Source organism: Triturus cristatus, chromosome 3_1, assembly GCF_964204655.1.
Source record: "Triturus cristatus chromosome 3_1, aTriCri1.1, whole genome shotgun sequence".
Lineage (NCBI taxonomy): Eukaryota > Metazoa > Chordata > Amphibia > Caudata > Salamandridae > Triturus > Triturus cristatus.
The window spans coordinates 22,700,854-22,725,837 of NC_140583.1; the positions used below are offsets into that span (position 1 = coordinate 22,700,854).

The window sequence follows — 24,984 nt, forward strand, 5'->3', positions numbered from 1 at the left end:
CGCCGACGGACAAACCACCCTCGGAAGAACTCTTTACAACTGATCCATTGCAAAAGACATTGATCAAGGACCCCAAAACCGGATATTTGATGATCAGCATCAAAAAGACAGCTGGAAAAACCTGCCCCAGCTCCACCTCCAAAGAGGAAGGACTCTGCTACCTCCCCTTTCAGAATACCTTTCCCACCTCTTCCACCCCCTCCACCTTCCCCTCCTCCACCTTCCCCTCCTCCACCTTCCCCTCCTCCACCTTCCCCTCCTCCACCTTCCCCTCCTCCACCTTCCCCTCCTCCACCTTCCCCTCCTCCACCTTCCCCTCCTCCACCTTCCCCTCCTCCACCTTCCCCTCCTCCACCTTCCCCTCCTCCACCTTCCCCTCCTCATCATTCCCCAACACCCCCTCCGGATGATGATGATCATGATGACACATGACATAGGGGATGTGCCCCATGACTTACCTACAGGGGACCCCACTCCCACAGGCTCCCTAGACCCATGGGACGACTAGAACATCCCTGACATTCCCAACGTCCCACAAGATTATCTCTACCCTTCGAGATCATCCCCACCAGAAGACTGATTGGGGTTCAACCACTTACTCCAAAGGGCTGCACACTATCACGGGGTAGATCTCCATACTGACCCTGTGGAGGAGGATTTCCTCCTCGATACTTTCGACACCACGCATAGGGCCACCTCCATACTGCCCATGCTCAAAGGAGTTATAAAACACACGCCAGAGAACTTTAAAGACCCAGTGAGAGCCAGGGTCATTAACCCGCGCATTGACAAAAAATATAAAGCCGCTCCTACAGATCCCTCCTACATCAGAGGGCCGGCACCACTAGATTCCCTGGTAGTGTCTACAGCACGAAAGAGGGCCAACTCCCAAGCGTCAGGCGAAGCACCACCACCTGACAAAGAGTCAAAACTCTTGGACCCATCCGGCAAGCGCACTGCATCACAAGCTGCCAACATATGTCGTATCGCTAATACACAAGCGCTACTAGCAAGATACGACGGGGCCATTATGACTAACTAGAAGCCATAATGCAACACCTCCCTGACAAATATAAAAATAGGCCAAACGAGATAATTCAGGAGGGCAAAACCATCACCAATACCTCCATCCGGTGTGCCCTAGATGCAGCTGACACTGCCTCCAGAGCCATTAATACTAGCATCCTCCTCAGTCGCCATGCCTGGCTAAGGATCTCATGTTTTAAACCAGAAGTACAAGCTTCCATCCTGAACCACCCCTTTGACCAGGAACATCTGTTCGGCCCAAAAGTGGATGAGGCCCTAGAAAAAAGACACAGATACGGCGAAGTCTATGGGAGCCTTACAATCACACCCTCCCAGGCGCTCCTTTCGCTGCTCTTCCTTTCGGAGCGCATCCAGAGGATACTCCTCTAACACCGCTTCCACTTCATATAAGGCCCCTACCCAATTCACCTTTACAAGAGGTTACCAAAGAGGCGGCTACAGCGGCAACAATAATAAAGGCAAGACAAACCCCGCCCGCTCTGCCTACCCAATGACTGGACTACCATCACCTCAGACAAATGGGTATCACAAATAATTCGGTCAGGCTACTGCCTAGAACTAATATCTACCCCCCCAAACATTCCACCCAGACAACGCCCAATGTCACAGGAACATCTAACACTACTAAAGCAGGAGGTAATCTCCCTCCTACAAAAAGGGGTGATAGAACAAGTTCCTACCAGCCAACAAAATATGGAGGTCTACTCCCTATATTTTCTCATACCAAAAAGGGATGAAACTCTACGGCTCATCCTAGACCTCAGGCCCCTAAATAGATGTATACATTCAGACCATTTTCACATGGTAACACTTCAGCAGGTACTTCCATTGCTTTCCCACAGCGATTTCCTGACCACTTTAGACCTAAAAGACACCTATTTCCACATTCCTGTGCACAACGCTCACAGGAAGTTACTCAAATTTGTAGTAGGCGGCCAACACTACCAATTCAAAGTAATCCCATTTGGAGTCACAACAGCACCACGAGTATTCACCAAGTGCCTAGCAGTCGTGGCAGCACACCTCAGGAGACAACACATCCATGTCTTCCCATACCTAGACGACTGGCTGATAAAAGCCAGCTCATACAACCAGCGTGTACAACACACGCACGCCACCATCCAGCTACTTCACGAACTGGGCTTCACAGTAAACCACACGAAGTCCCATCTGCAACCGTCCCGCGTAAAACAATACCTCGGTGCCACCATACACACCTCGAGCGCTAGCCTCTCCCAGTCCTGCCAGGATAACAAGCATTCAGGCTCTACGCGCCAAATTTACAGCACAACACTCCCTTCCAGCTCGAGTGTTTATGCAACTAATAGGGATGATGGCCTCTTGCATATTCATAGTACCTCACACAAGAGGCCCAGGGTCAATTAACAGATCTGGTGTTGGTAGAGTGTCGTACCCATCGCTCTCTGCAGTGGTGGACCACCAAAAACCTTTCCAAGGGTCGACCATTCCTGGACCCGGTTCCTCAGATAGTACTGACCACGGACGCATCGCTCTCCGGCTGGGGAGCTCACCTATTACATCACACCATGCAGGGCAGGTGGACACCTCAACAAAAGTTACTCCACATCAACCATCTGAAGTTACTAGCAATCTTTTTAGCCCTAAAATCTTTTCAAACACAGATTTCAGGCAAGGCAGTCCTAGTCGGCACAGACAACATGACAGCCATGTACTATATACAAAAACAAGGCGGCACACACTCTCCGCAGCTCTCTCAGCTAGCACAGAGCATATGGAGATGGGCCATACCCCAGAAAATCTTTCTTCTAGCCCATGTCCCAGGAGTCCAAAACACTGTGGCAGATCTGCTCAGCAGACAGACACAACAACTCTGAGTGAACTCCACCCACAAGTTCTTCACCCGTATTTTCAAATGTGGGGGCATCCACGGATAGACCTCTTTGCCACACACAAACGCCAAATGCCCAAGCTTCGCCGCCAGATATCCACACCCATTGTCCAAAGGCAATGCCATATGGATGAACTGGTCAGGCAGATTTGCATACGCTTTTCCGCCTCTCCCAATCATTCCATTAGTGGTGCGCAAACTAAAACACCACTCCCTCACACTAATTCTAGTAGCTCCAACTTGGGCCAGACAACCGTGGTACACAGCACTGCTGCAACTCTCTGTAGTACCGCACCAAAAGTTAACTCTCTCCAAAGATCAGGAGGCGGAAACACCCGTGTGAGTCTCCCGATTCTCGCTAAGAGTAAATTCGAAAATTAGCTTTTAAAAATTATTTTACTGTGTTGTATTTTGATTTTAATGTGATTTTACTTGCATTTGATTCAATCACTGTGTTGGGGGGAACAGAGCTGTGTTCAATGCTCTGAGCGCGTTCTCTCCTTGCCTCACTTCCGCATCACAGTAGCGCCAGGTCAGCATACTAGTGGCTGGACCTAGGCGGCTCCCTCTTCCCCTTTGAAGCTTAAAATGCGCGTGATGACGCGACCGTGCAGCGGACGCCCGTCTGTGCCCAAAAGGGCCCCGGGGCCGGAACCCCTGTCTCTTCTCCACTGGAGCAGTACCACTACTCATCGTTGCAGCTTGGACAGCTCAACAGAGCCCCAGATATACTCTGCTTACACTCTATCGCCCCGGAAAGATTTCGTAGAAACTGCCCAAAATGTAAATCCACCCTTTCAATTACTCCAGCCGATTCCTCCACCGGCACCGCCCACTTTAGATTTTTATTATTAAATTGCAGATCACTCCCAAAGCACTCCACGGAGATTTCAATGCTCCTAACGGATCTCAACCCAGATGCTCTATTTCTCACCGAAACGTGGCTAAATTCCAGTGCCGAACCGGATATTATTCAAGCCCTCCCTCAAGGATTTACCATTCAAAGAGCTGATCGGTCAACGGGTAAGGGGGGGGCTAGCAATTATTTATAAAGACACCTACACCTGCCGCTTGTTCGGCAATCCAGTCGCCGACTGTGAGAATGCTAAAATTATTATAGAATGCTCACCTCGTACCTCTTTCTCTGGTATTCTGGTCTACCGTCCCCCAGGCCCATTAGGCTTATTTCACCAGTCCATCTTAGAAGTTATGTCCAATCTTATTAGTTTCACACCCAACCTGACCGTACTTGGAGACTTCAACCTTCACTTTGATGTGGAATCGGCCAACAACGCTACTGAACTCTCCAAGGACTTCCCTATGCTTCAACTTACCCCCAGAATTAACTGCACCACCCATGTGAAAGGCCACCTTTTAGATCAGGTCTTCTCCAACTTAGGAAACCTTCAGGGATCAGATCCCTTGCCTCTTCCTTGGACAGATCACTCGCTGATTGACTTTACCTGGTCTATTCAAAACGACAAAATTCCTTTATCCTCCTCTTGGAAACTAGGCCGTCGCTGGTCCAAACTTCCCTTAGAGGAATAGATCCAAGCGCTGGAACAAACCAGACCTGAATCTAATCCCTGTCCAACTACGGCTAACTAAGTCTTTCATGACTGGATAGACCAATCACTGGACTCAGTCCTCCCCAAAATCAAACTAAAACAAACGGAAGGCTCGCATAACTCACCCTGGTTCACGCCCAACCTCCGAATCCTCAAACAACAATGTAAAATAAAGGAAAGACAGTGGAGAAAAGATTTCCTCCCGTCAAACAAAATTGAATACCGATCAATTATTCACAAGTACAAAGCCGAGATCAAAAAAGCACAGTCCTCTTATTACGAAGACAGTATTCTTAAAGCTCAGAATTCATCAAGGGAAACCTTTACCATAATTAATAAACTTTTGAAATTGCCAGCACAGCGACCATCTCAGACCCTACTGGACAACGTTGCAACAAATTGGCGCAATTCTTCTATGACAAGGTCAAAAAAATCGTTGAATCCCTTCCACAAAAAGATACAGACCCAGAAATGCTAAATATGCCTAGCAGGTGCCTCCTCTCTAACACCGCCCCTTCTCTTGAGTCCTTCCCTCCTCTGTCGCGGGAACATCTTTTGGCCCTTTTAATTTCCATAAAGAGCAGTTCTCCCAGGGACCCAGCCCTCTTAATATTATGAAACCGGCAATAGACACATTAGCCCCCATTATGCTCCAACTGATTACGGATTCCGCCCCCATCAGAGCACAGAGACCGCCCTGCTAGCAGTCACTGAGGAATGTAGGCAAATTCTCGATGTAGGAGGATCTACTGCTATTATTCTCCTGGACCTAAGCGCGGCATTTGATACCGTAAACCATGTAACCCTTATCCAGCGCTTGAAGAAAATTGGTGTTACGGGCATCGCCTTACAATGGCTTCGCTCCTTCCTTGAAGGAAGATCTTTCCAGGTCTTTGAGGAAGACACTCTTTCCCATCCGGTGCCTCTACCTAGCGGGGTTCCCCAAGGCTCGTCACTAAGCCCGACTCTTTTCAATGTGTATATGTCCCCCCTGGCTGACATTGTAGCCCCCTCAGGCATCCGCATAGTAACTTATGCGGACGATACTCAACTAGTGGTGGCTCTTAATCTTCGTGATCCCCACGCTAATAAACTCCGCTCCTGCCTGGAAGAAATCTCCAAATGGATGGATCTATCCCAGCTCAAACTAAATGGGGGGAAAAGTGAGATCATGGTACTAGGAAATCCACACTGTTTCCAGCCACATCTCATGTGGCCCCCCGCTATGGGTCCCCCTCCTTCCCCGAAGACTGAGATCAAGAGTTTGGGCATTTGGCTCGATAAGGACCTGAGTTTCAGAGTTCAGGCCAGGAAAACTGCAGCCATCTGTTTTGGACTGCTGAGAACGGCCTGCAAGGTCCTTCCCCTCCTGCCCCCCTCAGCAAAAAAAAGTCATGGTGCAGTCCCTTATTCTCTCACGTCTGGACTATGGAAATGCTCTTTATCTGGGCTCCCCGGCATCTGCTATTTTCAATCTTCAACTAGTCCAGAACTGCGCAGCCAGAATACTCACAGGTTCCTCATCCAGACAATCGGCCAAGCCCTCAATTCAATCCCTCCACTAGCTCCCTGTGCGGGATCGTATCAAATTGAAGTCTGTGCATTGTGCACAAAACATTACATGGGACAGGCGCTCCCATCAACTCATCCCTTATTAGTCGCTATAAAGCCACTAGGGTACTAAGGTCCGACAATCTCCATCTGGTAAAAGTCCCCAGAATACAAAGGACTAGAAGTGGAGGGAGGCTGTTTTCCTACAATGCCTCCAAGCTTTGGAACTCGTTGGCACTCCAACTTCGGACAATTGCTAATCATCTAGCCTTTCGTAAGAATCGAAAGACTCTGCTATTTCCTTAACTCCGTCCCCTGGTCCTTGATCAATTCCATAGCGCTGGGACACTTCCGGGTAGCCATGCGCTCTACAAATGTCCTTTCATTTCATTCTCCACACCTCTTAACCCAGAACCATGGAGAGATCAGGCACCCGGACCCAGCTCAGCTCAACCTTACGATCTGGCTCCTGAAATCCTAGAATTCGGTTACCTAAATCTTCCCCCTGACTGCATGAACGTCATCAAAGAAGCTAGGCGACCCACCACTAGAGCGTGCTACGCCGCCAAGTGGAAATGTTTTGTTGTCTATTGTCACAACAATACCATCAATCCCCTAGATGTGTCCGTTCAACACATCATAGGCTATTTACTACACCTACAAAGATGCAATCTAGCCTATACGTCCATTAGACTGCACCTTGCAGCCATAGCAGCTTATCTACAAAACAGGCAACATCTATCACTTTTTAGAGTACCTTTTGAGGCCTTCATGGAAGGCCTCAAAAGAATAATTCCCCCCAGAGTGCCACCCTCACCTGTGTGGAACCTAAACATCGTTCTCACCAGACTAATGGGGCCTGCCTTCGAACCACTACACAAATGTGAACTTCAATTCCTAACATGGAAAACCGCTTTTCTTGTAGCTATCACTTCCCTCAGAAGTGTCAGTGCGATACAAGCACTTACTATTCAAGAACCTTTTCTCCAAATGCACCAGAACAAGGTTGTTCACCGTTCCAACCCAAAATTCCTCCCTAAAGTCATATCTCCCTTTCACCTAAACCAATCTGTAGAACTACCAGTATTCTTCTCGCAACCACAGACCGTTGCAGAAAGAGCTCTTCACACATTAGATGTCAAACAAGCCTTACTCTACTCCATCGAGAGAACACAACCCTTCCTTAAGACCAAACAACTGTTTGTCTCTTTCTCACCACCACACAAAGGCAACCCCATCTCCAAGTCGGGGATAGCTAGGTGGATTGTCAAATGCATTCAGATTTGCTACCACAAAGCTAAACTAACGCTATCCGCTCCCCGTAAAGCCCACTCTACACGTAAAATAGGGGCTTCAATGCCATTTTTAGGGAACATCCCATTCGATATCTGCAGAGTAGCTACATGGTCTACACCGCACACTTTCACCAAACACTGTTGTGTAGATGTGCAAACTAAGCAACAGGCTAGTGTGGGCCAGGCTATACTCAAAACATTATTTCAAACCACTGCAACAGATACGGGTGGTCGCCGCTACGGATGGGTACTGCTATACAATCTATGCACAGTGTGTAATCTGCAGCTCATATGCCTCGAGCGGTAAATGCTACTTACCAGTATGCATCTGTTCTTGGCATGTAGAGCTGCAGATCTACACACGCCCACCCGCCTCCCCGGCTACCTTTATCTGTTCCAGTTTATCTTTTTTAGATACTACACACATGGGCATCTTCACTGTTATTACTATGCTCCATCTTTCCCTGCTGGCGAAAAACAATCTGAGGATGGAGCCGAAGCCCATGCGCAATACGATCCAAAGGAGGAGTCACCGACCTCGTGACTTCCAAAGGCTTTCCAAGAGGAAAAACAACTGCAAACATCCGGGCTGAACACCAGATGGAGATCTATGCACAAGTGTGTATATCTGCAGCTCTACATGCCAAGAACAGATGCATACTGGTAAGTAGCATATTCCTTTTGTCCATAGGAATACATTGACTGTTTTTACTTGAAAATTGTTCCAAGTGTGGAGTTGGTGTGTATGAAACACTGAAACTGCAAATGTACAAAAACTGATATACTTACCTTTTCTTTAGGAAATGTCCTAGTGTGTTATCTAGGCATATCACTCTGAGTCGAAAAAGTAACTTAAAAAGTAATCTAAAAAGTAACGTACAAAGTAGTCTGTATAGTAACTTCGAAACATTGACTTACCTGTAATTCAATCAACTGCATTTGAACCTGCTTCCAACTGTAAAACATTGCATAACATTTTGCAAAGCATTTATTTCCCTTAACCTGCACCAGGCTTGGCTTGGTTCTAGAAATAAAAAAACGTAATATTTTTGATACAAGCAAATTGGTCGAGTTCAGTCTGAGTGTGTGACATAATTTGCTGATTGAGTGTGTACAACATATGCTTAACTGCCCTCTAATAGTCTTACTGCTCGCCCACACTAGTACAAATGGAGTAAGGTGCTATCTATTTTACCCCTGCCTACCTTTGAGATTCCACTGGACTCTGTGCGTACTATATACCTCATTTTGGTAAAGTATATACAGAGCCAGATCCCCACAGGCATATCTAACCTGCATTTAAAGGCAAAAAACGGAACTGATCTCAAAGTGCTTTGCGACCGAATATCAAAAAGAAATCCCCCTTGGTAACGTGCATCAATCGCACTGTGAACAGACACCAAGATATTCCCTTGAATAATTGTTTTATTATTGAATCCCTCAAAAATGTGTTAATCATTACATACAAGAATAGCGTCATCAGTTACTTTTCCCTAAAATCCTAACATTACTGCTGTCCGTTAATACCTCATACAATTCAAACATCTAACAGACCACATATCTATTAAATTAATTGAAATACAAAAAATATAAATCTCATCTTTAAATTTTAATACTGTTTGTAGATATTTTATTGCTGTTGATGGTATGAAACAATATTATTACAACCATGTTGTTGATGGCTTCAAACAAATAATAAATATGGTTGACCCTTGTCGGTGTTTGGGATGTATTTTCTATAGGAACACAATTTTTTCAAACTTGACTGCAACCATTTTTAAGTAGAGTAATGTCTATTTAGCTTTCCTAATTGCCAATGGTTCTTTGTTGCACATTTGAGGAGTATGTCTCTTATAATTCTCTAGGTCAGACCCCATGGTAATTTCATCTTCACAGTTAACTAAAGGAGTGTTCCAGTTAATTTCCCTCAAGTTTAGAATATATGCCAATTGTGCATTTAGTATAGACTATTTGTTAGGAACGGACTGGACATGGTTATTGCCTCCGCATCACCTGATACAAAGTGCCTTGCCACCCTATATATGGCTCTGTGATGTCTCATCCAGGCAGCTGTCTGAGAGGACTACAAGCCATTGTGCCATCTGTTGGGGCTCAAGAGTTCTTACAAATTTTCCAGGTTCAGTCCAGAGCATGGAGGGGATTCATTGGATGAGGAAGGCGGAGTTCCTTCAGAAAGCTTTTTTTGGAGCCTGCTTTTTTGGAGCCTGCTCTATAGTTGTGCGCTAGCCGTCATCCATTTAATCTGGAACCAGTGATACTAGATTGATGTTGCTGTGTACTGCTTTGAAACCCTTTGCCCCCACCGTGTGTTCTACAAAGAAGATGTGACCCTATTGCTGATCAATGCTTCTGGCAGTGGCTAGATCGTGTAACCTAGCCCCATGCTAATGGCATGACGATCCTTATGAATATTTCACTGTGCTGCCTCTTTTTTTCCACCAGTACTGTTTACAACTGTCCTGTGATGGATTTCATGATGTAAGCCCTTGCTGCCATGGTTCTTAGTTGCTATTGTAGAGTCAAGAGATTGTTTTTTAGGTGGGCTTTGCCTACCAAGATGGAGTTAAAACTTCGGTGTCAATGTAGTTCTCTTTCCTTGTCCTTAGCCAAGCTCGGTCGTTGGGCGGGCACTCTGAAGCAGCACATACCGTCCCTCGTGAGTTCCAGCTGGATCTGGACGAGATTGAGAATGACACCGGTGCAGTGAGATGTGAGATGCCTGTTCTTGTGCAGCACAAACTGGATGAAATCTTTGAACCAGTCATGATCCCTGAACCCAAGTAAGTCCTCTTAGTTTCAAAAACTGCTTTTGAGTTTCTTCCTCCTTTTCACAGATAATGAGGTTTTCTGAGTATCTTATTGTTTTAATGTGGGTGTGAGGATTTCCGTGTTGGAAGGAATTGTCTCCACGCTTTCAATGACATGCTTTATGAATCTATGCAAACCTTCAGTGTAACGGGCTCCGCGCTCTTTCCTTGCTCATCAGGATGCGTACAGTCTCTCCTCACTTTGATGACATGCACAGTAACACTGCTTCGACCATCAACTTCGTGATTTCCCAGGTAGCGAGCGGAGATATTAATGCCAGCATCCAAGCTTTGGCTCAGGTAAGATGACTTGTCATGTCAGTAGTTTTACAAGTTGCCATGTTGTGCGAGTGATGAGTTGCACCTCAGCAGAGCTGCAGCGTCTGTGATGCTGACTCTGCTCCGTATCACCCTGGTGACAAAGCCATGTGCACAGGGGCCATCTGACTCACAACATGGGCTCTTTTCACATTTATAATCTATCTGGGGTGAAAGAAATGCAGTGGGTATATTTAAAATGTACTGGTTCTGTAGGGAAAGAGGGATGATGCCAGGGTAGGGGGGCGATATTAGCTTTTCCCGGTAGTTAAACATTTCCTGCCTCGGTAGTAAAGATTGTTTGAAGCACTTTATAAGTTATCCTTGTGCAGGTCAGCACTTTTTAAATGTTGGTTTGATTTTGCTTGCAGATTGACGAGGTATTAAGGCAAGAGGATAAAGCTGAAGCCATGTCTGGTCACATTGATCAGTTCCTTATTGCAACCTTTATGCAGCTACGTCTGATCTACCACACGCACATGGGGGATGACCGACTGGACAAGGATGAGATTGTGAAGTTGTACAGCTGTATCATCGGGAATATGATCTCGGTAAGAGCATAGTTTTACCATGTAAACTGCTTACCAGACATGTTTGTAGGTGAGACTTTTGGCGATGTTGTCAGTCTTATGTAAGGAATCGTGCCGTTTTCCCATACACAGGAGTTTTGATGTTGATGGTGTTTTGGTATTAAATAGGTTTAATGGAAATATTTCAATGACGTGAACACAGGTAGCAGTAAACCCTGCATGATGGATAGGTCCTTTTTGATAGATGCTTCTGGTTGCAGATTGCTCACCTATTGAAAATTCTGCAGGCGTTCAACTGGATCCAGAAACTTTTATATAGTACCTCAGTGTTCTAGAAAGTGGAACCTTGCAGCTCAGTGCAGACTTCTCCAATCCAGAGACAACGTGTGGCACCTATAGAGGTGCCACTCCCACATGCACATGTCCGTTCCTTTCTTTGTGACACCAGATGCGGATATGGTGCTTCCGCTCATATCTTAGTATCTTTTTTTATTTTTTATAACTTATTACATTTTTGTGTGATTTTTCAAAATCTTTCTCATTTTGCAAGGGAAAACAGGTTTTTGCACCAAGTGTCTGACGGATCACCACTATGGATGCCTGTGGTGTCTGGGGTCAAGCCACAACTCCAAGACCTGCTGAGACTGTGCGTTGATTAACCCGAAGGTCATTGGGGAACGCAAGGCGAAACTTTAAGTAGCCAAGCAGAAGACGACGCAGCGTCTGGACTGCTCCAAGGCTTGATCCTGTACCCGTTCTTGACGCCAACGGACCCACTTTAGAGGCCTGTTTTCATGCTCCACATCCTCTGGTAAGCACAAGAAACATCAGAAGTTGAAGCGTAGTTCTGCTCCTTCCAGCCTTTCCTACTCAATTGGCAGAGTACATTGGTAGCGACAGCAGTTTCGTTCCCACACTGAAGTCGGCCGACTTTGGAACTGATTTCGCAGCTGGTTCTAGTACAACCAGAGTTTCTGGGGCCTTCAGCGATGCTGTGCCATATAAGATCAGAGTTCCATGCACCTATTTAGCTCGGTGGATCTCTGCAAACTGATCTGCTGTACATTTGGGACACATGGAGCCGAGAGGCCCTCTCCCTTCTCCACGCACAGCGGACTGAGCGATCGCTTTTGGGTTGAGTTGACCATCAGGGAGAGATGGAGATAAGAGGCCTCTGGTTTCTGTTTGATGTACCGGCTCCACACCAATCTTCTGGAGCAAAATGCCATCCTCTTGGTGCTGAAAACTTTCCTACTATCCATTAGGGGAGGCTGGTCCACACAGTTGGCACTACCGCTATGTGGCACTGCAATAAACAGGATTGGGTGGCGTCGTGGAGCTTGTGTAGGCGGCCTTGTGCCTCCTGAAATGTCTGGACCGCCAAGGAAATTTCCTGTTGGTGAATCTGCGGAAAGGATTGTTGAATGCCAGGCTGGATGAGCTGAGCTGTCTGTGTCTTGCGGATAACAAATGGCAGCTAGTTTCAGAGGTGGTGCAAGGTATCTTCCACAGATTGGTATAACCTTGGTTTGATCTGTTCGCCGCTGGTCAAAAAAGTGCCAGCACTTCTGCACGTTGGAGTTTCCAAGGTGTCTCTCGCATTGAGACGTGTTTCGCCTTAAGTGAAACTCTGAACTCCTGTAGGCCTGCCTTGCCTATACCACTCCTTCTCCGACGTTAAGATCAGGGCAGACCGGGCCAAAGTCCTCATTGTGGCTCCAGACTGGGCATTGAGTATGGTGTAATTTGCCCCCTGATCAGGCTTCCCCTCCAAGCGGATCTGTTGTTGCAGCAGAATGGTTGGTTTCTCCACCCTGACCATCACAGCTTCAACCTTCATGTGTGGAGTTTGAGCAGGAACAGCTAAACAGTTTGCCTTCCTCCAGGAGGTGTCCAGGTGGCCCTCGACGAAAACGGTGTACACCTGTTAGGACAATTTTGTGGTTTGTGCGCCACTTGACAAATGTATCCCCTGGAGGCCAGGCTGTCCAATGTTTTGTTTGTTCTGTCTCACGCCTGGCAAGGCATTGTTCTGGGTACAAGTAAAGGTTATATTTTGGCCTTCTTACACCTGCCTGACCAGCCCTATTTATTAAAATCACCTGTTGCGATGTTTAGGACCTGTGAGGAAATGAGTTGTGGTTGTGCGACCTCACCATGTAATACGAACCCTTTTAGGTGCAGTCAGGGTTCAGTTGTCAAACCTTCCGCTCAACCCTGGGCAGCTATTGCTTTGAGCTGTCCATGTGCAATGAAGAAACAAGTTTCAAGTATTTAAACCGCACTAAAACAATTGAAGGAAGAGAAACAACACTTGAAAAAAGACACCAATTTAGAAAAATAAGTTGTTGTATTTTTATGAATTTATAGACCCCAAAATGGAAAAAAATCCTTGGAGGTTTCTGGAGATATAGCTGTTACAAGGAACTATACATCAACACTTCTCCACAAACAAGCATTGGCAAATTCCATGAATTTGACACTTGGAAACCTTTTCAGCATAAAGTTACTTCGGCCATCAATGTGGCTACTTAGGAGTACTTTGGGCGACCAACTGCAATGGGGAGCCAGTCAAGGGGACCAACAAGGTCCAATGGAACAGTTGGCTTTGCAAGCAAAGCAGTCTCCTGTCCAGTTGCCATTCATTTCTATGAAATGGTCCCTATGCAAGGGACACATGATGCTGAAGAGGCTCTGCAGTCGACGGGGTTCTTCCTAGGGCTGCTCCTTTTTCCAAGGTCTTGGTGATGCAACTGGGGTCACCGTTCTCTCGGTCAGCAAAAATCTAGGTGCCACTGTACTACTTATCACCCCGCATAACAAAGCCAGTGTTTGCCTTCTTTTCACAACAACTATCCTTCTGGGCAATTAAGCTGTACTCTTACAACTGTTCCAGGACCAACAAACTAGGATGCAACTTTTGAGCACCATGTCTTGGTCTTCCTGGCTGCGTTGGTGTAATAAAGTGCCCTCTTTTTGCATGGTTGCCCCCACTTTTTTCTAAACTGCTGATGTACTTTGACTGAGTTTGCCCTGGGTTCCTGCCAAACAGGTACCCAGGGCATATGTTCTTTCACTAAAACTGCATTTCAACAAAACCCAGTTGGCACGCTTTGGCCACATGTCAGTCCCTTGTAAATGGTACCATAGGTCCCTTGGGAACTGTGGTACTGTGGCCAGGGAAGACCTCTAAGGGCTGCAGCACTTATTGTGCCACGCTTAGAGGCCCTATACCTTTACACACACACACATGGCACACATTCATGTGTGCCATGCCTACAACCCACTGCCCTGGCATTGGTAAGCCACCCCTCTAGCTGTGTGCACTATACCACTAGTGAGGGTACAGGATCATGAGCCCTGTACCACTACAGTGTCTAAACCAATTCTTAGACTTTGTAAGTGCAGTACTGCCATTAAAAGTATATAGTGTTGGGAGTTGTATTACAAACTCCACAGCACCATAATAGCTTTGCTGAAAGCTGGAAAGATTGGTAACAAACCTCTCCGCACATTAAACCCACACTGATGCCATTGTGATATTTAATGAAAATGCACTCATAGGGCATTTTAGAGATCCCCTCCTGAAAAAAGACCTAACACTAATGTCCAGGCTGAGTGGTTGCTCATCAGCTGCCACCACCACACATGTTTCTGGACCCCTAGGTTGAGAGCCTGCTGCTCTCGGTGGTCTGAAACCATGCACATCCTGGTACGAGGTGCTAAGCCTCCTCCCTCAGGATGGGCAGGGTCCATGAAGGGGTATCTTCAAAGGTCTTCACGCCTTTTTGATCAACCCCATGCCTTTGCTGCTTCCAGCAATTCGCCCCCACCTGTTCTGACCCTCACTTTTTGGTGGGAGAATTGGCGGGAAAACCAAGTGGGGAAGGGAGCTGTGCCCACCTCTGCCAACCCCACCCCTCAGGTGGGGGAGGCGAGGTGAATCTCAACTCAGTCCCCACCATCTTGTAGCTTGTGGGACCCAGCCAACCAGAGTGAGGCATATCCCCTCTTCCACTGGAGGGTGGCATAATAAGGGGGTGTACCCACCCCAAGTAAGGGACCCATTGGTCCCAACCTTTACTTACCTGTAACATCACTAAATCTTGTACTCTGAAAGAAACACGTTAGTGATAGATTCCTTACCTTAGAATTACCCCCAGGCATCAGACTGGATCCGGAAAGTTTTCGTCAGCAGCACCCCTGCGTGTGGGAAGGTGGCGTCGTGCAGCTCCGCGTCCATCGTTGGCGTCGTGCAGCTCCGCGTCCATCGTTGGCGTCGTGCAGCTCCGCGTCCATCGTTGGCGTCGTGCAGCTCCGCGTCCATCGTTGGCGTCATGGTCGCCGAGATGACGTCACAGCAGCTACTTAGACGCCGCCCTCGCGCGCTGACGTCAGTTTTCTTTTTCTACTCCAGCAAGCGCAGATCCGGAGATCGGTACCCCAGTCACTTTTTGACTGAGTTTTTCGAGGCCTTTTTGTCTTTTTCCAGTCGATCGACTCTTGGTGCAGTAGGGATGCCCGGCTTCATGTCCTGCGAGGACTGTCATAGCATGATGTCGGTGACGGACCGGCACCGCGTGTGTTTCTACTGCCTAGAGCGCGACCACTACCTCAAGTCGTTCCCCGACGGCTGGGCAATGGCTCCGAAGACTTTTTGGGAGCGGTCCCTAAAGTTGCTTGAACTCCGGCAGTTGGTTCCGCACCGTTCAAGTTCCCGGTCCCGTGGGAGGTCGAGGGACAAGTCGCCGAGCCACCACCATTTGTCGGGTTCGAAGTCTTCGCGGTCGGGTAAGGCGAAGCATCACAAGAAGTCGAAGAAGCGCCATTACTCTCCAACTTCTCCTTGCCCGTCGTGGCTGAGGGTGTGGGTGGTGGCCCTGCAGCTCCGGCGAAGCCTCCCAGTTGCCGTCTGCCTACCTGCCCTTTCCTGGTCCGTTGGCGACTCCGGCCCAGCTGCAGGATTTTCTGTCAGCCATGGCCTGCCTCTTTGGGCCATCATTCCCAGTCTGCGCGTCTTCGGGCCCCGCAGGCCCAACTGGGGGCCCTTGCCCTTCACTGTCGGCGGCTCTGGCGTAGCAGGGCCCCCAAGGATCCACACCTGGATGCCGGTCGACGCCGGTTGACCTTGTGACACCTCCACCGACCTCGACCCCCACCGGCACCACCTCCGTCAACCATGCCCCCGGACGAGGTCTTCCCCGGTTTCAGTCCTAATGTGGACACGGTCCCGGAACAGCATCGCTCGATGAGGCATTTCTACCCCTATGTCCAGCCTCCTTATTTTTGGCCTGGTCATCAGCCTTCGGAGGAAGGGGAGGACTGTGAGGGGTCTGAGGACCCTCTCGCAGCACTTTGTGAATCTGAAAGACACAGTGATAGATTCCTTACCTTAGAATATCCCCAGGCGTCCGACTGGATCCGGAAAGCTTCGCTTACCAGTACTCCTGCGCGTCAGTAGGTGGCGTCGTGCGGCTCTGCGTCCGTCACTGAGAGTACTTAGATGCCACACATGCGCGCTGACGTCAGTTCTTTCTTTTTCCACTCCAGCAAGCGCAGATCTGGATTGAGCACGTACCTTAGTCACTTTTTGACTACTATTTTGAGACTTTTTGTCTCCTCTTTTATCCTGGTGCACGTAGGGATGCCCGGCTTTAAGTCCTGTGGGGCCTGCTGCCACGATAGGTCAGTGGCGGACCCCCACGATGTTTGCCTCTACTGCCCGCGACTGCCGGGACTATTGAGCCATGGCCCCCAAGGCCTTGCGGGAGCGGCGTAGGAAGTTGCCAGGAGGTCCGGTGTTCGTCATGCCGCCGCTCCGGATCCAGGGGCCGTTCCCGGGACCGCTTGCAGGACTGGAGCCGTCGCTCCTCAGGCTCCAAGTGTCTGCCTTCGGATCCCGGTAAGCGATGCCATAAAAAGAAGTCGAAGAAGCGTGTTCGCTCTCGGTGTGGGTTGGACATCGCTGACTCATTGGGCAGGGCAATTTCTACAACTGTGGCGTTGCGGCGTCACGCCTGTTTGTGTTCGACTGGGTTTTCGCCTGATGTCCAAAGCTTGCTCATGGACATGCCCTTTGATGGCACCTGCCTGTTTGGTGACCAGGCTGACAGTGCCCTGGAGCACTTTAAGGATTTGCGGGCTACGGCCAAGTCCATGGGCCTTTTTACTAAGTTCGGCCTCTCCTGGTGCTCGTTCCTTTCGTGGCCAAGGTATAGGCAGTCAGGCGTGCCCATCCCCTAAGCCTGTGCAGAACCAGCCCCAGCGCTTCCGGGGTTGCGGTTTCCGCAGGGGGGGGGGCTGGGAACCAGCGTGCGGGTCCGTCCACCTCAATCGCCGCTGCTTCTGCCTCTAAACCTTCCTAATCTCTGCTTCGGGGAGCACCCCACGCCGGTGGGTGGCAGGATTCGCCACCACATCCCTCACTGGCGCGAGATTACATCAGACAAATGGGTGCTGCAAATAATCTGTCACAGTTACTCCCTTCCCTTTCAGTCATCCCCTCCTGCCATGCCACCTCGGTGCCACCGCATGTCGGGGGATCACTTGGCTCTTCTCCGACAGGAAGTCATGGCCATCTTGGCCAAGAGGGCCATCGGGTGCGTCCTGGACTGGAGGTAGGGAGTGGTGGTTGTTCCCACTACTTTCTGGTCCCCAAGAAGGACAAAGCAGGTCTGCGTCCCATCTTGGACCTTCGGGACGTCAATCGCTTCCTCCGAAAGGAGAAGTTCATGATGCTGACTCAGGTCTTAGCTGCCCTCGACCCTGGAGACTGGATGGTAGGGTTGGACTTGAAGGACGCATATTTTCACATTCCTGTCCTGCCGGCCCACCGGCGTTACCTGCGGTTCACGGTAGGCCAGGAGCATTTTCAGTTTTTCCATGCTCCCCTTTGGCCTTACCAGCGCCCCTCGGGTGTTCACGAAAGTGATGGCGGTGGTTGCAGCTTATTTGCTCAAGTCGGGAGTGTCAGTCTTCTCCTACCTCAAAGACTGGTTGTAGAAGGCGGGCTCGCCCCAGGAAGTCGTCACCCACCTTCAGACAACGGCCGACCTCCTGCATTTGCTGGGGTTCTCCATCAACGTCCGAAGTCACACCTGAGTCCCTCTCAGAAGCTCCCCTTCATCGGGGCGGTTCTAGATTCTGCGCTGTTTCGGGTTTATGCTCCCGAGCAGCGAGTCTGGGATATTCAGGCTATGATTCCGATCTTTCTGCCTCTGTCCCGGGTTTCAGTCCGGCTCCTGGGCCTGATTGCCTCCTGCTAGTGCCACATGCCAGATGGCATATGCGGGCTCTGCAGTGGGACCTGAAGTTCCAGTGGGCGCAGCATCGGGGCAACCTGTCTGATCATGTCCAGATATCCAAGGGCACTGCACGACAATTGCAGTGGTGGCTCATGAATCGTGATGGGGTCAATAGCAGATCCCTCTCCCTTCCCCAACCGGAGCACAGTGGTGACTGATGCGTCCCTCCTGGGATGGGAAGGCCACTTGGGAGAGGCAGAGATCAGAGGACTCTGGTCTCCGGTGGAGTCCCGGTCCATATCAGTCTGTTGGAGCTTCGGGTGATCCGACTTGCACTGAAGGCATTCCTTCTCTCTGTCCGGGGAAGTGTAGTGCAGGTGTTCACGGACAACACCATCGCCATGTGATATTGCAACAAACAGGGCGGGGTGGGGTCCTGGACCCTATGTCAGGAGGCTCTGCGCCTCTGGACATGGCTGGAACATCAGGGCATTACCTTGGTGGTTCAACACCTGGCAGGTTCTCTGAACGCCAGTCCAGACTAAGTCAGCCGCCGGTGCTTGATGGATCACGAATGGCGTCTGCGCATTCTCTCCGGTGGCGAATAGATCTAACCAAGGCTCTCCCCACTGCTGAAAGAGACCTTGCGCCACATCCGAGTGCAATGTCATCAGTTCTGCATGTTGGAATTGCCAAGGCGACACTCGCTTGGCGACTTTTCGTCGCGAGTGGAGTTGCGGTCTGTTGTACGCCTTTCCACCTATACCACTTCTGCCCAGAGTGCTGAAGAAGATCCGGCGCAACCGGGCCCAAGTCATTCTGGTGGCACCGGACTGGGCTCGAAGATACTGGTATCCTGAGCTACTCAGTATGGCGATCGATCCCCCGATCCGTCTGCCTCTTCAGGAGGATCTTCTGTCCCAACAGCAGGGGACGGTCCTCCACCCGAACCTGTCCAGCCTTTACCTCCATGCATGGAGATTGAGCGACGACAGTTGACAGCTTTCAATCTTCCTCCTGAAGTCTGTGATGTCATCTTGGCAGCCAGGCGTCCCTCCACTAAAACTATATGCCTGTCGGAGGAACACATTTGTGGCATGGTGCACAGCGAAGGCGCTGGATCCCCTTTCTGCCCCTCTTTCGAAAGTTCTTCTGTTCCTGCTTTCCTTGTCCCGGCAGGGCTCTGCTCTGGGCGCACTCAAAGGTTCTTTCTGCCATCTTCGCCTTTCTCCGGCTTCCAGATCAGCCTTCTCTTTTTAAGTCTCCAGTTGTTAATCGCTCCCTCAAAGGCCTTACGCACACTTTTCCTCCCGTGCCGTTCATCTTGCCTCAATGGGACTTGAATCTCGTTTTGACTTATCTGATGTGCGCTCCTTTCGAGCCCCTTTATACCTGTCCTTTGCATCTTCTCACTCGCAAGACAGCTTTCCTGGTAGCCATCACCTCTGCCAGAAGAGTGAGTAAGCTCCAGGCTCTTTCTTACAAACCTCCTTTCCTTTCTGTACATCCGGACAAAGTGATTTTCAGGACCCATCCTTTCTTTCCAAAGGTCGTCGCGCCCTTCCACATTGGGCAGACCATCCCTTTGCCCACCTTCTTTCCGCATCCTTCAAGTGAGGAGAGGCTCTATCGTCTGCACCCAAAACGTGCACTTGCGTTCTATCTGCAGCGTACACAGCAGTTCCGGGTGGATGACCAGCTCTTTGTTGGCTACGTGGGCGCCAAAAAGATCGGGCCATGCACAAACTAACCATCTTGCGTGGGTCGTTCTGTGCATCAAAGCATGTTACTGATTGGCTAAGAAGGAGACTCCTGTTGAGTTGTGTGCCCATTCTACCAGGGCAACTGCAGCCACTACTGCCTTGGAACGTGGCGTTCCCTTGCAGGACATTTGTCAGGCAGCTACATGGGCCTCGCTGCACATGTTTACCACGCATTACTGCCTTGACAGTCCAGTCCGGAGAGACTGCTTCTTTGGCCGTTCTATTCTCCGTGACTTATTGGTGTAATTTGTTCGCAGACCCACCACCGGGGTTGGTATTGCTGGGGTATCTATTCTAAGATAAGGAATCTCACTAATGTGTCTTTAAGATACATCGTTGCACAAGTTTCTACTTGTGTATCTGTAAGAGACATTAGTTAGTGATAGATTCCTTACCGCCCCACCCATCCTCCCCGTTCTGCGAACTGGTTACTAGGGTTAAGGTCATCCCTCTTAGGGCCCTAGTTTTCTGCACCTGTGGTCACTATCTTGCATGGCTCTGCGTTCCTGGCGCGGAAAGTAGTGTACAGAACTGACGTCCGCGTGCATGGGTGGTGCCTAAGTAGTCTGTGGCGTCATCTTGGCGCTTACGACGCCAGTGGCGAACGCGGAGCCGCACAACGCCACCTACTGATGCGCAGGGGTGTGGCTAAGGGAAACTTTCCGAATCCAGTCTGACGCCTGTGGAGATTTTTTAAGGTAAGGAATCTATCACTAATGTCTCTTATGGATATATCGTTACACGAGTAGTAACTTGTGCGTTTGACCCGGTCTAGGCAGAGGAATTGGAGGATGCCAGTGGTCTTGATACCTCTCCTGACCTTGGCATGTTATCTCCTCCTATTGTGGCTACGGAGGAGGGTGCAAGTTACGCAGTGGTGTTGCGTAGTGTGGCCGAGGCTCTCCACCTCAAACTCCCTCCAGCTGGCAGCTACCTTTGTGGAGCCACTGCTGCCTTTTAATGATGCACTTTCAGATGTTCTTTTTGGCACCTGGTCCAAGCCTAACACAGGGGCTCCTGTGGATAGGAACATGGCCTGACGCCATCGCCCGGCTCCAGGCGACCCCATTTTCCTTTCCCAACACCCCACCCCTGAGAACTTGGTTGTCCAAGCCTCTGCGTACCCAAGCACATTCCCTTCTGCACCACTGGACAAGGGAATCTAAGAAACTGAAGCAGTTCAGTAAGCAGATTTTTTCTAACGCCCGGTCAGGGCTGCGGGCTGGTGACACTGCATGCCTCTTAGGCCGTTATTCCCACTCTGTGGGATACGGTGGCGCAGTAGCTGCCTCAGTGTTCGAAGGAGGCTCGGACAGTGCTCTCTCAAGCTATTGCTGAAGGGAGAGATGCAGAAAAGTTCATGATTCGTTGTGGCCTTGACACCGCCGACTCGCTGGGCAGGGTGATTTCCACGACAGTGGCGCTCCATCACCATGTCTGGCTGAGGACTACTGGTTTCTCTGTGGATGTCCACAACACCCTGATGGACATGCCCTTTGATGGCGTTCGCCTTTTTGGCAACAAAGCTGCGTTGGAGCGCTTTAAGGACTCGCGGGCTACGGCCAAGTCCTTGGGATTTTCCGCCACACGCCCTCCTCTGCCTTATGTTTTTCGCTGCTTTCGTGGTCACGGAAGGGACTCCCCGACGCGTTTGCTTCAGAGCCACAGCCTGCGCAGCAACAATCTCAGCGCGACATGACACCCGCCTAGGCGGGTCAGGGGGCTAGCGGGTGGGTCAGTCCACCTCCACCCCGGCCACCATTACCTCCAAACCTTCCTAGTCCGGTCTTTTAGGCCCACCAAACGCCAGTGGGTGGCAAAATTTGCCATCACCTTCCCCACTGGCACACCATCACTTCGGACAGGTGGATTTTACAAATAGTCCGAAGGGGCTACTCCCTCCCCTTCGAGACTACCCCTCCAGCTATGCCACCCCAGCACCACCGCATGTCGGGGGATCACTTGGCACTTCTTAAGCAGGAAGTCGCGGCCCTCTTGGCCAAGGGGGCTCTCGAGCCCTTTCCTGCACCAGATGTAGGACGTGGTTGTTCCCATTACTTTCTGGTGCCCAAGAAGGACAAGGGCCTGTGTCCTATTTTGGACCTCAGGGACGTCAATCGCTTCCTCCAGAAGGAGAAGTTAGAGGTGTTGACTCTGGCTCAGGTGTTGTCTGCCCTTAACACTTGAGACTGGCTGGTAGCGTTGGACCTGCAGGACGCATATTTCCACATTCCCGTCCTGCAGGCTCACAGGCGTTATCTGCGGTCCTCTTGGAGAGGGCCTGGCGAACAAGTCACTCCTCCCCAGATCACAAGAGTTTCAAACTCTCTCTGGCAACCTACCACCAGAACATAAAAGCAGCCAGAAAAGCATTCATTCTAAAACAAATTGACCTGGCATCCAACTCTGCAAAAACCTTGTTTACAATTGTAAAAGACTTTGTTAACCCCCAAGCGTGCAAATTGCCGCAATTAGAGTCCCAATCCTTATGCGACTCATTAGCAGCTTATTTTGAGGAAAAAATGTATACAATTTACTCCAACATGGCCCCCACTCAAGCTCATATCAACCATTTCCAGACAGGACACATGGAACAGGAAAGGCAGTCTACAAGTAAACTCAGTCAATTCACACCGCTAACTGGTCCTGAAGTCCACTCTCTTCTCGCATCAGCAAAGTCCGGCTCTCCCGCTGACCTTTGCCCTCCCAGGGTTATGGCCCTCATCGCACCATGCTGTGCCTTGGATGTCAGAGCAATCTATAACCGCTCCATAGAATCAGGCATCATACCTCCAAGTTGGAAGGAAGCCTTCGTCCGCCCGTTACTGAAAAAACCTACAGCAGACCCCCACACGTTCGCAAATTATCGTCCGGTCTCGTTACTCCCGCTGTTTGCAAAATCCTTAGAAGCAGCTATAAATAAACAGCTGAGTCATTACCTAGAAGTGAATGAACACCTGGACCCATTGCAATCCGGTTTTAGGCCAGGCTTCAGCACTGAAACCGCAATCCTAGCAGTTACAGACTCCTTGAGGCGAGAAATGGACATAGGAGGATCAGCAATATTGGTGCTCCTAGATCTATCTGCAGCTTTCGACACGGTGTCTCATTCTAAGCTGACAGAAAGACTGAGACACTGTGGCATCCAAGAACAAGCTCTAAAATGGCTCCAAAACTTCCTGACGGGAAGAAACCAAACTACCATGCTAGGGCCTTTCAGATCTGGCAAACACGGGCTTGATAAAGGAGTTCCTCAGGGATCTTGCCTAAGCCCTACATTGTTTAATCTCTACATGTCCCCACTAGCTAAAATTGCGTAAACAAGTGGATTTGAGATTATATCATACGCGGACGATACACAACTCATTTTCAAAATCAAGCCAAACTCTCCAACTGAAAACTTACGTTTTGCAGCAGGAATGTCAGCCATTTCCAAATGGATGACAGAGAACCTTCTCCAGCTGAACCCAAGCAAAACAGAGATACTACTAGTAGGAAAAGCCTCTCTCTCTTGGACCCCGGAGAGGTGGCCTAAAGACCTGGGCCAGGCCCCGACCCCGAAGGATAGCGTGAAAAATTTGGGGTTCATACTAGACAAAACCCTCTCGATGAAAGACCATATTGCCTAAATATCCAGCTCCTGTTACTACAGCCTTCGGCTGTTGAGAAAAATGCTGCCGTATCTTCCCACCAATCACCGGAAAACATTAGTTCAGGCGATGGTGATATGTCACCTTGATTATGGCAACGCATTGCTGGCCGAACTCAGCGCTTCCCTGTTAAACCTTCAAGTCATACAGAACACAGCTGCCCGAATGGTTCTGCACCGTCCGGCCGGCTCATCTTCTTCCCCCATCCTAACTGAACTACACTGGCTTCCCATCAGGAAGCGGGCCCAATTCAAGATCTGTTGCCTCACGTTTAAAGCACTAAACGGCTTGGCCCCTAAATACTTGGCCAATAAATTAATTAACAAAACCCCGATCTTAAACCTACGCTCCAATACTTTGGAATTGTTGAACACACCTAGAATCCGGCGAGCACGTACAGGAGCTAAGTCATTCTCCTGTCTAGCGCCTCGATACTGGAATCTGCTGCCAATTGACATTCAGAAATGCTCATCTTTTACTACTTTCAAGAAAAAACTGAAAACCGTGCTATGCCTTGCTCCATAATGATGATAATGATTTTCCACCCTCCCGATCGCCATTCCTCTGAAGTGAACAAAGCAAGCGCCGAGATGCCCCCGGATGATTCACACGCTATACAAAATCCCTTAACATAACATAACGGTAGGCTACAAGCACTTTCAGTTTGCCGTGCTCCCCTTTGGCCTTACCAGCGCCCCTCAGTTCACGAACGTGATGGCAGTGGTCGCAGCTCATCTGTGCAGATCTGGGGTTCCAGTCTTCCCCTATCTCGACGACTGGCTGTTAAAGGCGCACTCGCCCCAGACAGTCGTCTCCCACCTCCCAGACTATGGCCGATCTCCTGCATTTGCTAGGGTTCTCCATCAATGTGCCGAAGTCGCACCTGATTCCCTCAGAAGCTCCTCTTCATCTGAGGTGTTCTGGATACAACGCACTTTCGAACCCCCCGAACGGCGAGTCCAGAATATTTAGGCTAGGATTCTGATCTTTCAGCCTCTATCCTGGGTTTCGGTCAGGATGACCCTGAGGCTGCTGGGCCTCATGGCCTCCTGCATCCTTCTGGTCACTCATGCTAAATGGCATATTCAGGCTCTGCCAAGGGACCTGAAGTTCCAGTGGGCACCGCATCAGGGGAACCTGTCTGATTACGTCCAGATCTCTGAGGGCACTGTACAACATCTGCAGTGGTGGCTCACGAACTGGCATTGGGTCAATGGCAGAGCCCTCTCCCTTCCCCAACTGGAGCACACAGTGGTGACGGAAGCGTCCCCTCCTGGGATGGGGGGGGCCACATGGGAGAGACACAGATCAGAGGCCTCT

At 49.7% G+C, this 24,984-nt stretch overlaps 1 protein-coding gene and 1 non-coding gene across 8 annotated transcripts in view; both read left to right on the top strand.

Annotated features, from left to right (window-relative positions):
* The window catches only part of CKAP5 (cytoskeleton associated protein 5), a 1,152,983-nt gene that overhangs the window by 904,336 nt on the left and 223,663 nt on the right, over window positions 1-24,984 (top strand). For all 7 annotated transcript variants that reach the window (XM_085646654.1, XM_085646649.1, XM_085646653.1 and 4 more), the window contains 3 exons: window positions 9,959-10,132; window positions 10,339-10,459; window positions 10,849-11,028. In XM_085646654.1, the coding sequence (XP_085502780.1) occupies window positions 9,959-10,132; window positions 10,339-10,459; window positions 10,849-11,028 (475 nt within the window). The remainder of the gene's footprint in view (window positions 1-9,958; window positions 10,133-10,338; window positions 10,460-10,848; window positions 11,029-24,984) is intronic.
* Window positions 10,503-10,612, top strand: LOC146859623 (small nucleolar RNA SNORD67). Its single transcript, XR_014979335.1, has one exon. It is a non-coding gene; the product is annotated as a small nucleolar RNA SNORD67 (small nucleolar RNA).